This window comes from Mobula birostris, chromosome 24, assembly GCF_030028105.1.
Source record: "Mobula birostris isolate sMobBir1 chromosome 24, sMobBir1.hap1, whole genome shotgun sequence".
Lineage (NCBI taxonomy): Eukaryota > Metazoa > Chordata > Chondrichthyes > Myliobatiformes > Myliobatidae > Mobula > Mobula birostris.
The window spans coordinates 21,100,565-21,117,605 of NC_092393.1; the positions used below are offsets into that span (position 1 = coordinate 21,100,565).

At 41.4% G+C, this 17,041-nt stretch overlaps 1 protein-coding gene across 1 annotated transcript in view; it reads left to right on the top strand.

Moving 5' to 3' along the window:
- dnah9 (dynein, axonemal, heavy chain 9) overlaps positions 1 to 17,041 on the top strand; it is a 586,329-nt gene that overhangs the window by 252,270 nt on the left and 317,018 nt on the right. The window contains exons 43-44 of the mRNA XM_072242702.1: positions 502 to 698; positions 790 to 952. Coding sequence (XP_072098803.1) covers positions 502 to 698; positions 790 to 952 — 360 coding nt within the window. The remainder of the gene's footprint in view (positions 1 to 501; positions 699 to 789; positions 953 to 17,041) is intronic.

The window sequence follows — 17,041 nt, forward strand, 5'->3', positions numbered from 1 at the left end:
TGGAGTAGAAATCAACCCCCTCCCTTTCATGCCTCACCCTCCATATCTCACAGAATATCAGTAGTCTGGAGGACAGTCAATAGCCATTCATTCTAGAGAACAGCATGTGAATCCAACGTGACTGGATAAAGTAGAAGGGACAAACACTTTGGAACAAAAGTTGGAAACTTGCATCTCTGCTGATTTAAGGTTCTTTTTGATTTTTTCACACAGTATTATTTGTAATTTCTACCACAAGGCAAAAGTCTAATATATAGACATAAATGCAGATTAAAATGCAGGCAAAACACAGGGTAGACGCATGATTAGATATTGCCCTATGATTAAAAATGTTTGGAGCCCATTGATGCATCTAGCACAGTCAGTAGTGCAGGAGTGATGATGCTTCCTTTTGATTTAAAAAATATTGCACAATTATCTAATGAACAAGAATAATCAACTATGTATTAAAAGTACCAAGGTGGTTCTACGAAGAAATGACATGTGGCTTTTGTACCCTAGGACATGGAGGAGAGCCTGGAGCAGGCTAAAATTATGAACATGTACTGCCACTTTTCTGGTGGGATTGGGGAACCCAAGTACATGCCCGTACAGAACTGGGATTCCTTGAACAAAATCTTGATGGAAATGCTGGATAACTACAATGAAGTAAACGCTGCAATGAGCTTAGTTCTTTTTGAGGACGCCATGAGTCACATGTAAGAATACACACATTTTTCCTTAGTGCTCTTACTGATACAAAACGAATGTAAGCAATGAATAATTATCTCACTATTTTATTTGTCCCAGCTGCCGGATTAACCGGATTTTGGAGTTTCCCAGAGGGAATGCACTTCTTGTTGGTGTTGGGGGAAGTGGCAAACAGAGTCTTACGAGGCTTGCTGCCTACATCAGTTCATTAGAAGTCTTCCAGATCACTTTAAGAAAAGGCTACGGCATTCCTGATTTGAAGGTAAGGGGAACTGGATTGTATCACTAGTATTACTGACACTTTGGTTGAAAGCATGGGCCATTCTATACACAGTTCCTCTATAGTACAGATGATATTCAGATCAAAGCAGAGAGTCAAGTAGCCACAGAGATAACCAAGGAGGAAAATCCTCTGTACCTCTACAAACACCAAGAAGTAATGAATTCCGTGATATTACTCTGATGTGGATGACATGTGTAGAAATGTAGGTTTAAGAAATTTTCAGTCACTAAAAATTTGTGCCTACGTTTCTGATCAAATTCCTGCCCTGCTGTTGCAAGAGTACATTTGTATTGTGACGAGAACTGTACAGCAAGGTGCCGTAGAATGGGAAGAAGTCAAGCTTACAATCACAGGACTTCCTGCAGTGATCCCTGACCTCTGAGGTACCAATTAGTTACGGCAACTTAGCAACAGAAGAGATCAGACACACAGCTTTCTTCTTGTGCATATTGTGATGGATGGTTAAGCAACGATGTGGGGAAATCACCTGTCCAATTTATAGGCAGGAAAGGCTAAAAATGTCCATCTTATTTGGATGCTAGTTTGGTAGTGTGAGGAATGGAAAGGGAGGGATTAGAGAAAAGAAAATAACAGTCATTTCCCAAAATAATTCTTCATAGTTTTCCTAGTGATATTCAGATCAAAGCTGCTGCTGGTTCGTAGAACCACAAATGCCTCATTTGTCATATCCTGAAATTGTCATAAAACACTTAGATGATTGCTATTTCTTTTATGAGAAAATTATTTTAAGGGAATGGAACCAGGTCAGGAGCTCAGTCATTTTGTCATTTCGTATTCAGTACAAATAAGCTGATTGAGCTGAATTTGAGCCATCCAACCTAGTTTGTACTGTCTGCTGGATAAATATCATCAGCTCTTTTGGATAACCAATCAGGATCTTCCAAAAGGAACAAATGCTTCAGTTTCTCAACTGGTCATTTGACCTGGGAATTATCTGCCTCCTACAGAAGTCAAGAAAGGGAAAATAAAATTAAAATAACCATTCATGTGCAGCTGATCTGATTAGTTGGTATTTATTGTTTGATTGCGCTGAAATTCCAGCTATATAATGAATAAACTATATCTAATTGAATAACAGCTTATTTAGAGTACATTTTGGGTAATATGTGCTCACAAATGTCAGGAGAATGCAGTATTATGTAGAATATTAATGGATCTTGGTGGTATTTATAGGAAATAATCTTATTGTGGTATAAATGATTTATCTGCTGATTAATAGTACGAGTACTGAGTTAAGTATCTGCTGGTTCTGGACTAATGACAGGTACTAAAGGAACTGACACCAGGAAAAACATTCTTGACCTCCTTCTGTCACAGAAATTATGGAATGAGTGGGATCTGCAACTTCATAGACCTTGTAAAAGCTCAGTTTTGGCTTTGTAATGAGGGCATAACAACTATTATGTAAATGGTAGACTGATAAATGAATGACTGTGGAACGAGCTTCCAGTAGAAGTGGTAGAGGAAGGTTCGATTTTGTTGTTTAAAAAAAAATTGGATAGGTATATGGACAGGAAAGGAATGGAGGGTTATGGGCTGAGTGCAGGTAGATGGGACTAGGTGAGAGTAAATGTTTGGCACGGACTAGAAGGGCCGAGATGGCCTGTTTCCATGCTGTAATTGTTATATGGTTATATAAGAAATCTTGCAATAGAAAACAGCAGTAGCAAAGTGCTTGGGCAGCACCAAAATCTGTGCCTTCATGGCTTGGCATCAATCCAAGAGTTCAGTGGCAGCTACCATGTCAATACTACTGTTGAGTATGCTTTAGAAAAAGGCATAAAAATTATGAACACATAACACAAGGCAAATTTCTTCCTGTCTGTCTGTCTGTCTAGGTACCATATCCAATGCGGACTTTGGTGACCATGGTTTTCCATATAGATCTATCCTTCGTTTTTTGGATGACTTCCATTTCCTCCATGTGTAACCACCTGGCTATGCTTTTGATGTACGTAAGCTGAGGTCTTCCTCCAGGTTTATTCCCCTCAATCTTTCCAGAGAGTATGAGTTTTTCTAGTTCATCTTTCCACATGATGTGTCCTAGGAATCTGAGTTGTCTTTCTCTTATTGTTGGTATGAGTGATCGAACTGCTTGGGCTCTTCTGAGAACTTCTTCATTTGATGTGTGTGTGGTCCATGATATTTTTAACATTCTCCCGTAGAACCATAATTCAGCTGCTTCTAGTCTCTTTTCCATTGCTGGAGAAATGGTCCAGCATTCACTTCCATAAGTCAGGATAGAATAAATGTAGCGCTGCAGTATTCTGTTTTCAGTGTACGTGCTCATCTTTCTGTCTGTTAATATGGTCTTCATTTTTTGGAAAGCTTCTTTCACCATTTCTTCCAGTGCAATGCCAAAATTCTGACAGTTAAGTTAGCACACTATCAGTGCATCAGAGTAAAGGCTACATAATAGTGCCAGTGAAGAACAGCTCTTCCTTCACAAGAGGTAACTCTCTATATCCACCTTGTCAAGACTATTCAGGATCTTATATTTTTCAATCAACACCCATTGCACTCCAGCCTGTATGAGTCAAGTCTGTCTACCCCTTCCGTCATCAAACAAACTGCCTATTTTAGACATTGCTGTACTTTTATTTATTTATTGAGATACAGTGCGGAATAGGTCCTTCTGGCCCTTTGAGACTTGCTGCCCAGGAACTCCCGATTTAACCCTAGCCTAATTATGGAACAATTTACAGTGACCAATTAACCTACTAACTGGTACATCTTTGTTCTGTGGGGGGAAACTGGAGCACTCGGAGGACACCCCTATGCTCATGGTAAAGGGCTACACACTTCTTACAGAGGGCACTGGAATTGAAACCATGAATTTGATGCCCTGGGCTGTAATAGTGTTGCACTAACTACTATGTAACCGTGGCACCCCCTCGTCATTCTTCTCCAGACTACTTTGAATGCATTATCACCCATCCTTGAATAAGCAGACCAGTGCAGTACATCATACTCAATGTAGGGTCTGGCCAATATCTTTAAAACATCCTTTTGTATTCATTTCCCCTAACAATAATCAGTATGCACCAGGCTTTCCTAATTATTTGCTGTAGTTGTGCAGTAGCCTTTTGTGAATCATGCAGTAGGATGCATAGCTCTCTCTGTATCTCTGAGCTCCTCAGCCGTGCAGCACTTGTATAATACATTTAATTGCATAACGGTGCTGATGTTTTGCAGTAGTGCAACTAAGCTAAAATGTTTTGCTGATGATTTTCATTTGTACTCGGTGTCTGAGGCTTCTCGCTTAAGTATCCAGCAATGATCAGCCATCATTGATCAGTGGCGGCGCCAGAGATTTTTTCTTGCTGGTGCTACAGCGGGGCTGAATTATTCAGCGATGGTGCTGAGGGATGTACTGTATGGTAATATGTATTCGCAAGGCCAGACTCGTGCGTTAAAAAGTCAGTTTCAAGCATTATGTGCCTACTATAAATGCCTCTGTTGATTCACAAGCAACAGCAATTGATAGATCTAATATAGAAGTGAACTGTGACAGTGTCAACAGCATCGGAGACAACCCGGGCTACACAGAGCATAAACAAACAAACCAACAGAGCATCCGACCCACAGCGCACAACGTGAATCACGCACCAATCCCGCAATCAGCGTCAAATGCGTGCTTTTCAACTGAAAAACACAACACTAACCCCAATGTCCACTGCTATTCGCTTTACATAGACAGACAATGCCAAGAGATACACCATTATTAAAGTGAAATAAGGCAAACAACAGATGCAAGACTTTACCAGGAGTTGGACAAATCGTACTCTGACCATGCAATACCTCAATTAATTCGGCTATTGAATTTAAAACAAAAATGAACAGAATCACCGCTTGGAAGTCTAAGCAAAACCAGTAGGCTTAATAGTAGTAAATGTAATACTTTAGGATTTGCAGGAAACATAAGGACTATGGGGTATCCACTACAAAATAATAATAATAATAATAATAATAATAATAATCAGCATTACTCTTGGCCTAAATTTTTAAAAAATCAACTGCACTCACCACTGATGTTTTCAGAGAAACACAATCTGTCTGTTATTGTGACTGGTGGCGAAAGCATCAATGATTTTCTGGATGTCAAGTGCTTTGGTCCTCCGGCTGTTTATGGCCAATAGAGCCAAGTTGCTGTTCCGAGCATCGCCGTTGCTTCTCCTTAGGTAGTTTTTGACGCGTCTGAGGCAAGAGAAACTCCGTTCGCATGAGGCAGATGTAACAGGCAGAGTCAGTGATATGCAGATTAGTTTGTATAAATCTATAAATGCATCACGGTAGGGTTTCATTAGAGCTAGAAATTCCACTGTGCTATTCACTGCCTCTCCTTGGTTTTGTTTTGTTTCCAGCAGAGGCCGAACCTGATGTAGCTCTGCAGTCAGGTTCACTTCTGTCACTCCATAGTATTGGGCCATTGGCCAAAGACAGTTCTTGTCTAGGAAGAACTTATGTTTGGGACTCAATGCTGAGACTCAAGTCAGAACACTCCCAGTCTCAATTGAGAACTGTCTTTTCATTTCAGTCAGAAGTCTGTCTATAACTGGATAGAAAAAGTGCTTGCGAAGGTCATCAGAGGATGTGACAGGTGTGCGTTCATTTTGGGCCAAAACAACAAAATCATGTAGGCAGCGGGGTGGCTGGGCCTGTCTCCTTTCATGTGGTCTGCTCTGTATACCGGCCTTGACGCACAGGTCCCTAGCTCTTGTCTGAATTTCACTCCATGATTCCTCTTCCCGTTTTGCTGAGAGTGCATCAATAACAGAGTGAGCCAAGTCCACAGCGGATGAAAGCTCCAAACTGGGAGATTATAGCTGGTCTGACATGAACTTGGGACTCGGAATAAATCCTCAGAGTGAGAAATAAAGCAAACTGCTCGTCAATCCGTCCACTTACGGCTCTGGCCTTCGTTTTCCTCCATGCATTTGGTTGACCCATAATATCCTGTAGTGTAGCTAGAATGGCAGGGAGTGATTTTCTTATAGCCCACAAAGCTGTATACTGCCAGGCCCAGCGTGCACCTGACAATTTCTTCAACTCCACGGGCTGTGCAGTTGATTCCAGTTCTCTCTGTTTCTCCATGAAAAGATTCTGTGTAACAGAGTTTGAAAAGAAGTTGTAAAGCAGCTGCACAGTTTCAAGAAACTCACCCGCTTGTTGTACATTGCTCACAACATCCACTAAAACAAGCTTAAGTCTGTAAGCATGGCAGTGTATATCTAATGCCTGTGGGACCTCTTTCCCGAACCTCTCTTGTACCCCGTTATTGCACCCGGGTATCACTGCCACCCCGTCATAACACTGACCTATACACGCATTCTTATCAATATCACACTGGGCGAGTGTCTGTTCAATGCTTTTAAGAAGCGACTCTGTGTCCAACCATTCAGCTGGAGTGAAGTGCAAGAATTCTTCACTGTTCCGTTATTCAAATACCACACCACCACTGAAATTTGCTCCATTTTACTCAAGTCTTTACTTTCATCCACCATGATGGCAAAATGTCCAGCCTCCTTGATTTCTGCACTTATTTGAATTCTGACCATATCTGCCATAATAGCCATGATTTCATTTTGGATATCGTGATGGGTGTTTTTTGCATTTCCAGGATTGTCCTCTTTTTTTTTAGCTAGAGTCTTATCACACTGTCCAATTACAATGAGCAACTCAACAAAGTTTCCCCTATTGCCAGATCCATCATCCTCCCGGTGTCCTCGCTGGGCAATGCCTTGGCACGCAGTATAGTGTAGAGACTCAACCACATCTCTCATATACTCACAATTTTCTTGGACAATCTTTGCATGTCCTTTGTCAAACATATTTCCCAATCTTGAACCATCTTGTTTTCTCAATCTGAATTCGGCCCATGCCTCCATAGCAAACTTATGAACTGCACTGACATGGTGGGTTTTGAAAGCTCTTGTAGCTCTCTGCCAGTTGCGGTAACTGGTGACAGTGAAGGTGGACTCAAAATGGAACCCATGTCCTCCACACAGGAAATGCCTGCATGTGAAGCAGAACATAGTATCTTTCGTCATCGAATATTCCAGCAGGTCAAACCAGCCACGAATAAAACTCCTTTGCTGATTGCCAAACTGTTGCGAGCAGCGAAGGGTACTTTTTCAATGCTAGCTGACGGAGTCCTTCCTCAGGCTGCTGGCTAACATCACTAACAGTATTCCCACTAGCACTAAGAGCAGCTTCATCCACGTTCTCTTCCGAATCCTGCTCCATTTCTTGTTCCTCTACTTTGCCTTCACACTCCTTCGATGAACTGCTGTCGTCCTCATCCCCACTTACTTCTTTCTGCATGTCGCTTTCAATTAAGACAGACTCAGGCTGAGACACCACTGATTCCTCTGGACGAGGTCGTTTTCTCATTAAAAATCGATCAATTTTTCACGCCAGCCAAAATAATGCACATGCCAGGCCCACGCTAGCTTGTAAAAGCACTATGTGTGTGGCATCTGTTAGTCTCATGAGACTATGGATCTGCGCCTGGATATATACTATCCATCTCTTGCGTGATTGAGAGTGAGTGACATCACCACCTTAAGTAATCTTAGATCAGCTTAACTGATCTGAGGACAGCAATGGCAAGACATTGACACCGAACGAATAAGCAGAAGTGTAGAGAGGACAAATTTCAGTTAATTTCTTGGTGGTACTATGGTGGTGCTATTATCATTTCTGGTGGTGCTATAGCACCACATAGCGCCACCCCCGTCATTGATTGATTCCAGTTGTTATGATACCATTTCTCCATGATGACGGTGTCTTGGTGAAACCTTTCGCCATGCTCGTTACTGGCAGTGCCAGGATTTGCAGGGAAGAAGTCTAACTGGGATGCAGAAAGTAAATCTTTGTGATATATTATACTTAATGGTTTCAGCTTACATTGTGGGCAACATTTTAATTGACTTGAATTATGATTTGAAACAACCAGTAAAAAATAATTTCAATAAAGTGGTATGTGATAGGGAAATTCCCTGGTGATTTTCATGATCAGCAGCCCAAAACCCAAAGGTTTTCAGGAAGCAAAATCTTTGTTGGCCAGTGTAATTGTCCAGCTATGCCTTATTCTTAAAAGATAAACCTAGTAGAGTTCATTCACATCCACTCAGCCTTATTAAAATGCAGCACAGTTAATGGAAATTTTAAAAAAGGCAGCTGTCAATATTGCAGTAGAGTGGCATTAGTAAGTTGCTTTTTGTACGCCAGAAGAGAGGAATGCATTGTTGTGCTCACCATAAAAAAAACAATATATCATTATAGAGCATAGGGTTGCCTTGTGATCAAAGAACAAATGGGAAAATCTGCCAACGATTAGAGTTAAACCTGACCCAAAGAAGGACAATTTTGTGGAAATGGGGGAAGGGGTGGTCAAAAACAAACCATAGCAGCTCCAGCTCATATTTCTGGCTTCAAAGACAGTATTTCCAGCTGCTTCAGAGACTCTCTGGATCATGTGCTTCATTGATAGAACAATGCTTGGCTCCACTCATAACTATTCAATTAATTTTGCTGGATCCATCTGTAGCAGGATCTAGGTATAATGTCAGCTTGAACTAGGATGTAATAGGTAAGAATGAAGCTGTATAAATGGAATGCATATAAATACCTGCAAATAAAACATGACCCACCACCTTCCAGTGGTCTTCAGTCTTATTTTAACTGCTGAGGTGTGCATACTGTGGCTGAATTATGGTGTACATTGTTACAGTTAAACTTATCACTGCCAAGGCTGCAAGAGTAAGCTCATTTGCTGAGCCTTCAGTGTCCCCCTATTGTCCACAAGGCTTGTCTACAAAATGACGAATACAGGTGCACATTCCTTTATCTGAAATCCAAAAAGCTCTGAAAACTGAAGTTTTTTTGCCGACAGCTGACGTCACTCAGATGTGATGTGGCAGCACTAGCAGAGGCCGCCAGACGTCAGTTGTGGCTCAGCGCTCGTACTGGTTACACGTGCATTTGCTGTTCACTGGTATTTTGTGTTCGCTGTTGACTTTGTGTTTAATTTCACTGTGAAAATGTAAAAAAGAGCTGCAGATACCCCTATGGGTAACACTGAGAAAAAGAGAAGGAATCTTCTCTATCAGTAACGCAGAAAGTGAAATTATTGCAGAAGCTTGATCGTAATGTGTCTGTGCGGCATCTTACTGAAGAAAATAGTGTCAGAACTACCACTGTATATCACTTAAATAAACAGAAAGACAAGTTACTGAAGTTTTATAGTGACAGTGACGTTCTACATTTATTCCAATAAGTCATTTACCATGTGTTTGATTCTGTTCGTTGGAAGCATTATATATTTTTATGTTTTATTGAATGTTTTTTTGGAAATAAAATTTCTTCTTGTCATTATTCCCTAAACAATACAGCATAACAATTACTTACATAGCATTTACATTGTATTCGGTATTATAAGTAATCTAGAGATGATTTAAAGTATACGGGAGGATGTGCGTAGGTTTGGTGTGCTGCTGGGTCTTAAAGTCCACTGCACTGAGACAGGTTAAATAAGGGATTTGAGCTTACGTGATTTTTGGTATCAGGGGGTGGGGGGGGTTCTGAAATCGGAAAAATTCTGAATTCCAAAATGCAACTGGCCCCAAGGATTTCGGATAAGGGATTGTGGACCTGTATACACATTCACCTCACTTATCCTGCCTCCATTTTAAATGTACTCAGTGAACTGGTCTCCACAGTCCTTTGCAATGAATTCCACAGATTTACCACCCTCAGCTAAAAAAAAGTTAATCCTTTTCTCTTTTCTAAGTGGAAATTGATTTGTTTTGAGACTGAGTCCTCTGGTCCTAGACTCACCCACTATAGGAAACATCCTCTTCACGTCCACACTATCTGTGTCCTCTGGTCCTAGACTCACCCACTATAAGAAATGTCCTCTTTACATCCACTCTATCTGTGTCCTCTGGTCCTAGACTCACCCACTATAGGAAATGTCCTCTTCACGTCCACTCTATCTAGGCTTTCCAATATTTAATAGGTTTCAATGAGATCCCTCCCCCGTTCATCTAAACTCCAGTGAGTACAGAACCAGAACAATCAAACACTCCTCATAATTAACACTTCCATTCCCAGAATAATTGTCGTGAACCTCTTCTGGACCCCCTCTAATACCAGCATAACTTTTCTTTGATAAGGGGCCCAGAACTGCTCAGAATACTCTGTGGGGTCTGACCAATGACTAATAAAGCCTCAGAATCACATCCTTGTTCGTATGTTCTAGACATCTCAAAATGAATGCCAACATTGAATTTGCCTTCCTTACCAGTGACTCAATCTCCAAGTTATCCATTAGGGAATCCTGCACAAGGCCTCCTGAGTCGCTTTGCACCTCTGATGTTTGAATTTTTTTCTCCATTTAGAAAACAGTCCATGCCTTTATTTCTTCTTCCTTCTAACAAGTGTATGACCGTACACTTCGCTTCAGTATATTTCATCTTCCTTTTCTTTGCCCATTTTCCCAGACCTTAGTCCTCCTGCAACACGACCTGCCTCTCTTCTTATCTTTGTAACATCTGCAAATCTGGCCACAAAGTCATCAGTTCCAACATCCAAATTGTTAACATATAACATGAAAAGGAGTCATCCAAACCGATCGCTGCAGAACACCAATAGTTACCAGCAGCCAGCCATAATAGGCCACCTTTATTCCTACTCTTTGCCTCCTGCCAATCTTCTATCTATGCTGGCATCTTTTTTTGTCATACCATTGGCTCTTACATTGTTAAGCTGCCTCATGTGCGGCACCTTGTCAAAGACCTGAAATCCAAGTAAGCAATGTCCACTGACTTTTTGTCTATTCTGCCTGATATTTAGAGTCATGGAGTCAAAGAAAAATTCCACACAGAAACAGGCCCTTTGACCCATCTAATCTGTGCTGTCTACTCCCATCAACCTTTCCTCAAAGAATTCCACAGGTTTGTCAGGCTAGATTTCCTTTTAAGGGAACCATGCTAACATTGGCCTACTTTATCATGTGCCTGCAAATACCCCAAAACCTCATTTTTAATAATGGACTTCAACATCTTCCCATCCACTGGCCAATATTTTCATTTCTTCTGCCTTCTCTCACCTCCCCCGCCCCCCAGCCTTAAAGAATGGAGTGACATTTGCAATTTACTAGTCCTCTGGAACCATTCCAAAACCTAGTGATTCCTGAAAGATCATTATTAATGCCTCCACAATCTTTTCAGCTACTTCTTTCAGAATCCTGGGGTGTAGTCCACCTCCTTTCAGCTTACCAAGCACCTTCTCCTTAGTAATAGCAACTGCACTCACTTCTGCCCCCGACACTCCCGAACTTCTGACATTCTGCCAGTATCTTCCCCAATGAAATCTGATGCAAGATATTTTCATCTGACATTTCTTTGTCCCCCATTACTACCTCTCCAGCATCAGTTTGCAGCAGTCCAATATCCCCTCCAGTCTTTTATTCTTTATATTTTAAAAAAATTTTGGAATCCTCTTTTACATTATTGGCTAGCTTACCTTCATATTTCATCTTTTCTCTACTTATTGTTTTTTCAGTTGCTTTCTGTTGGCTTTTAAAAGCTTCCCCATCCTCTAACTTCCTGTTAATTTTTGGTATATTATATGCACTTCCTTTTCCTTTTATGCTGACTTTGACTTCCCTTGTCAGCCATGGTTGCCTCATCCTCCTTTTAGAATACTTATTTAGGATGTATCTATCCTGAACCTTTTGAATTATACCCCGAATCTCCAGCCATTACTGTTCTGCCATCATCCCTGCTAGTGTCTCCATCCAATCAACTTTGGCTAGTTCCTCAGTTATGTGTCTGCAATTCCCTTAAATCCACTGTAATACTGATACATCTGACTTTATCTTCTCCCTCTCAAACTGCAAGGTGAACTCTATGATATTATGGTCACTCTCTCCTAAGAATTCCTTTGACTTTAGCTCCCTAATCAAGTCTGGTTCATTACACGGCCACCGCCACCCCCCATAGTGGACACCCACAAACTGCTCTAGTTGGCATTCTATAAATTCCATCTCTTGGGATTCAGCACAAACCTGATTTTCCAAATTTACCTGCATATTGAAATCCCACATGATCATCGCAACACTACCCTTTTTACATGCCTTTTCTATCTCCCATTGTTATTTGTACCCCATATCCTGGCTACCATTTGGAGGACTGTATTTAACTCCCACCAGGATATTTTTACCTTTGCAGTTCCTTAGCTCTACCCATAGGAACTCTACATCTTCCAATCCTGTGATACACTTTTCTAAGGATTTGATTTCATTTTATTTTATTAACAGAGCCACTCCACCCCCTCTGCCATGCTGTCTGCCCTTTCAGTACAAAGTGTATCCTTGGATTTTCAACTCCCAGCTGTGGTTTTCTTTCAGCCACTACTCAGTCATGCCCACAACATCATACCTGGCAATCTCTAACTGTGGTACAAGATCATCTTGCATATTCTGTATACTGTATGAACTCAAATATAACACCATCACCCTCTTTGATTTTGCCCCTCATTACACTTCAGTTTATCCCACTGACTGCAATTTTGCCCTATCATCCTCACAGTCCTTCCTCACAGTCTCACTACACAATGCATCGTCTTGTATACCAAGTTCTCCACCCTCAGCCATGTCACTCTGATTCCCATCCCCCTGTGAAATTAGTTTAAACCCTCTCTACCAACTCTAGCAATCCTGACCACAAGGACATTGGTGCCTCTCGGGTCAGTTGTAACCCATCCTTTTTGTACAAGCTGTACCTTCCCCAGAAGAGATCACAGTGATCCAAAAATCTAAAAGCTTACCCCCTGCACCACACCCTCAGCCTCTCATTCATCTGTACTATCATTCTATTCCTGCCCTATCTAGCACAGGGTATTTGGAATAATCCAGAGATTACTACTTTGGTGGTCCTGCCAACTCCCCTATACTCACTGCAAAGGACCTCTTCCTTCTTTCTACCTATGCAACTGGTGTCAATGTGCACGCAGCCTCTGGCTGTTCCCCCTGCCTCTTTAGAATCTTCTGCAACTGCTCTGAGACATCCTGAGTCCTGGACTTCTCTTTCACAACCACACAATCGACTGGCTGTCCCCCTATTGTGTCTCCTATCACTATTGCTCTGCCTGAATTTACCCGTCCCTGCTGAGCCTCGGAGCCTGCCAGGGTGCCACTGGCCTGGCGGCTGCTGCTGCTGCTACTGTGACCTGACAGGTCATTCCCTCCCCCCACCCCCAACAGTGTTCAAAGGGGTATACTTGTTGCTGAGGGGAGTGGCCTTAGGGAACCCTGCACTGCCTCCTTACTCCCCTTACGTTTAAGGTTATGGCACATCTACTATCTGAAGCCTGCACTCTCTGTGTGACCACCTCAGTAAAAGTCTCATCCATGAGGTTTGCAACTTCCCAGATGGTCTTGAGTATGTCTAGCTCCTGCTCCAGTTCCTTGGCATTGTTAATCAGGAGCTGAAGTTGGGTGCACCTTTGCAGATGTCATCACCATGGAGACCATTATGTATGTCACAATCACACATCTTACAGGAGGAGCAATATGCTTTGCCGCTGGACCACATTATGAATATATTTTTTTCCTGTTCTGGTGTTGCACCCCTGCCTAATCCAAAATTTAATTCTTGACATTGGTCCCTCATGCCACCTTGAACTATTTTTTCTAACTATTGACCCTACTCTTGATCAAGTATGTTTACCTAATTTTTACTTTCAGACAATCCTAACATTCAACTCTGTACCCTCCCACAACTCACAGTATTTACATTCAAATGTACAAGACTTGCCCTCATTATTTTCTGGAAGGTACATAATGGGAATAAATAATTAAGGTTGAAAATAGCAAGATGCATAACCATGAAATGCATCGGTATGTGGTCCCTCTGGTTTCACCTGCATTCCACCTTCCCATCTCCTCCAGTACTCATGCAATCTATGTACATGGAACACAGTGGAGGGCACGTACCACACGTGACCAAAACATTCTACATTTGCTTAGCTTTGGAGGGAGTGGTCACCTTCCATGACAACACTGACTGGATCTGTCCTCGTAGCAAGGAGCCCATTTGGAAAAATAAACATAAGATTAAAACAAATGCTTAGTTTGAGCATTTTCTGGGCATGGACCAAGTCTGAAGTCCCACAACAGCATATTCAAGTGCAACTACTTTACTTCAAACAATCAGTCCTTGGACTAACCTGCACAACCCTAGTCACAACCTCAGTGTAATGACACTTTAGCCACTTTGCACTACAATGGACGTTGTTTATTTTTGGTTGTACATTTCTTGTAGAATTTCCTCCGCAAGTCCTGTCTGTGATGTTGTGTGCCTTTGATACTGCTCCATATATGTTTTTCATTGCACCTGTGCATACACAAAGTTATTCATATGGCAGTAAACTTGACTTGATGACATGAAACTTATAGCAACCTACCAGGAGTTCTGTACACTTGAACTCATTCAGTTCCTAGAGCTACATTAGTTACTGACTTTGCGAGTTTACTGAAGGAACAAATTTAATTAAGTCGGAGTGAAGGGGCTGCCTAAATTGTTTATATCTGAGAGAATTTTCTGGCTTTATTGGCAGTAACTGTGAAGCAATACACTTTGGAAGATGAACCTTGAATGGAGCATTCAGAGTTAATGGTTGGATTTTTAGTAGTGTGGAGGAACAGAGGGATTTTGGGGTCCATGTTCCCTAGATGCCTCAAAGTTACCATACAAGTTGATAGCAGAAAATGCTGATGGAACACAGCAGGCCAGGCAGCATCTATAGGAAAAAGTACAGTCAACGTTTCGGGTCAAGACCCTTCGTCAGGACTAACGAAAAAAGGAGATAGTAAGAGGGTGGTTAAGGTGGCGAATAGTATGTTAGGCTTCATTAGTGGGGAGATTGAGTTCGAGATCCATGAGGGAATGTTGCAGCTCTATAAAACTCCGGTTAGTCCACATTGGAATATTGTGTTCAGTTTTCTTCAGCTCTTTGTAGGTAGGAAGGATGCAGAAGCTTTAGAGTAGGTGCAGAATAGCTTTACCAGGGTGCTGCCTGGATTAGCAAGCATGTCTGAAGAGGAAAGATTGAAAGAGATGGAGCTTTTCTCTTTGGAGCAAAGGTAGATGAGAGGTGACTCAATAGAACTGTATAAGATGATAAGAGGAATAAATCATGTAGACAGCTAACACCTTTTTCCTCAGAGTAAAATGGTTAATACGAGCGGGCACAGTTTTGAGTTGATTGAAGGAAAGTATGGTGGGGGGATGTCAAAGGTAGGGTTTTTACTCACAGTGTGGTAGGTGCATGGAACTAACAGAGGCAAATATATTAGGAATATTTAAGGGATTCTTAGATAGGTGCATGGATGAAAGAAAAATAGAGGCCTATGAGTGAGGGAAGTGTTAAGTTGGTCTTGGAGTAGGTTGAAAAGTGGCACAACATCATGGCCCAAAGGGTTTGTACTGTGGTGTACTATTCTTTGGTCTACAGAAGAACTGAGTTCTGCAGGCTGCTTCAAGTTTCAAGTTGACTAACCACGTGGAATAGTAGGATCCAAAAGCATGCTGAGACCTGTCTGATCTTATGACAGTTTTGGGATAATCTTGTGAGTCAATAAATCAGAGGTAATGATAGCTTTCAGGCAACTTCTGACCTTTTCCTTCTCAAGAAAGATGACCAAGTGACATGAGTCTCTGATACTCTGACAGATAGTCATCATTTTCATGACCAATTTCAAATGTTATTGAGTGTGAATTATTAGTTATCTTCGCAAGAGAGTCAGGGCCCTGGGCTATTGTAGGAATAAATGTCCAATTGGAGTTCTGTATGAAAGATGTCTGTTTGGTATTTTAGGTACGTGAATCTCTTCAGTTAAAGTGGATGTCTTCTATCAGCTTTATTCAGGAGCTGACCACAAGCTGTTATGCTGTTTTCACTAAGCAAGACTGGTAAATGCTAGATGAAAGCAGGATGGAATTTAGTTGCCAGCAGAATATGCTCACACATGAAGAACTTCCCAATTTCAATAGAGTAACGTATTCAACCGTTAACATAATATACACGGGCAAATACAGGTTGAGCACCCCTTACCTGAAAATTCAAAATCCAAAAACCTCTGAAACTGAAATTTTTTTGGGGTGCTGACATGACACCACAAATGGAAAATGAAGCAGATGACATTGGAAGCAACATTTTAAAAAGTCATCCAGCACAGTGGCTGCTCATCTCGAGAGCATCTGCTTCCAGGTCCCTCAACTGCTTTTGATGTTCCAGGGCATAATGATGTCAATGATGATATACCCCCTCCCTTAAGTTTCTCAGTAGTTACGGTGCCTGGGACTACGTTTATCTTCTTTTGTAAGCAAAGATCATCACATTTTTTGGTGATTAAAAAACATTATATTTGCATGAAATCTGAATTTCATGTTTAAGTGTAACATGACCAGCGTCATTATTGCATTAAGTTCAATTTATTGTCAAATTATGTTACCACGACACTGAGATCCATTTTGTTGCGATCATTTCAATGATGGGGGAAGTGAAGTTGACGGGTAGTAACTGTTCCTGAAACTGGTGGTGTGAGTCCTGCGGCTCCTGTACCTCCTTCCTGAAGGCAACAGAGAGAAGAGAGCATGCCCTGGGTGGTGGGGTCCCTGATGATGGATGCTGCTTTCCTGCGACAGCATCTTATGTGGATGTGCTCAAAGGTTAGGAGGGCTTTACCCGTGATGGACTGGGCCGTATCCACTACTTTTTGCGGGATTTTCCATTCAAGAGCATTGGTGTTTCCATACTAGGCTGTGATGCAGCCAGACAATATACTCTCTACTAAACATTTATATATGTTTCTCAAAGTTTTAAATGTCTCACCGAATCTTCACAAACTCAAAAGGAGGTAGAGCCACTACCGTGCTTTCTTCTTAATAATAGTTTAAAAATAAAATGTTGACTTTTTTCATAGTTTTCATTACATATTCATTAAATTTAATCTTTTGTTTTTATATCTTACATAAA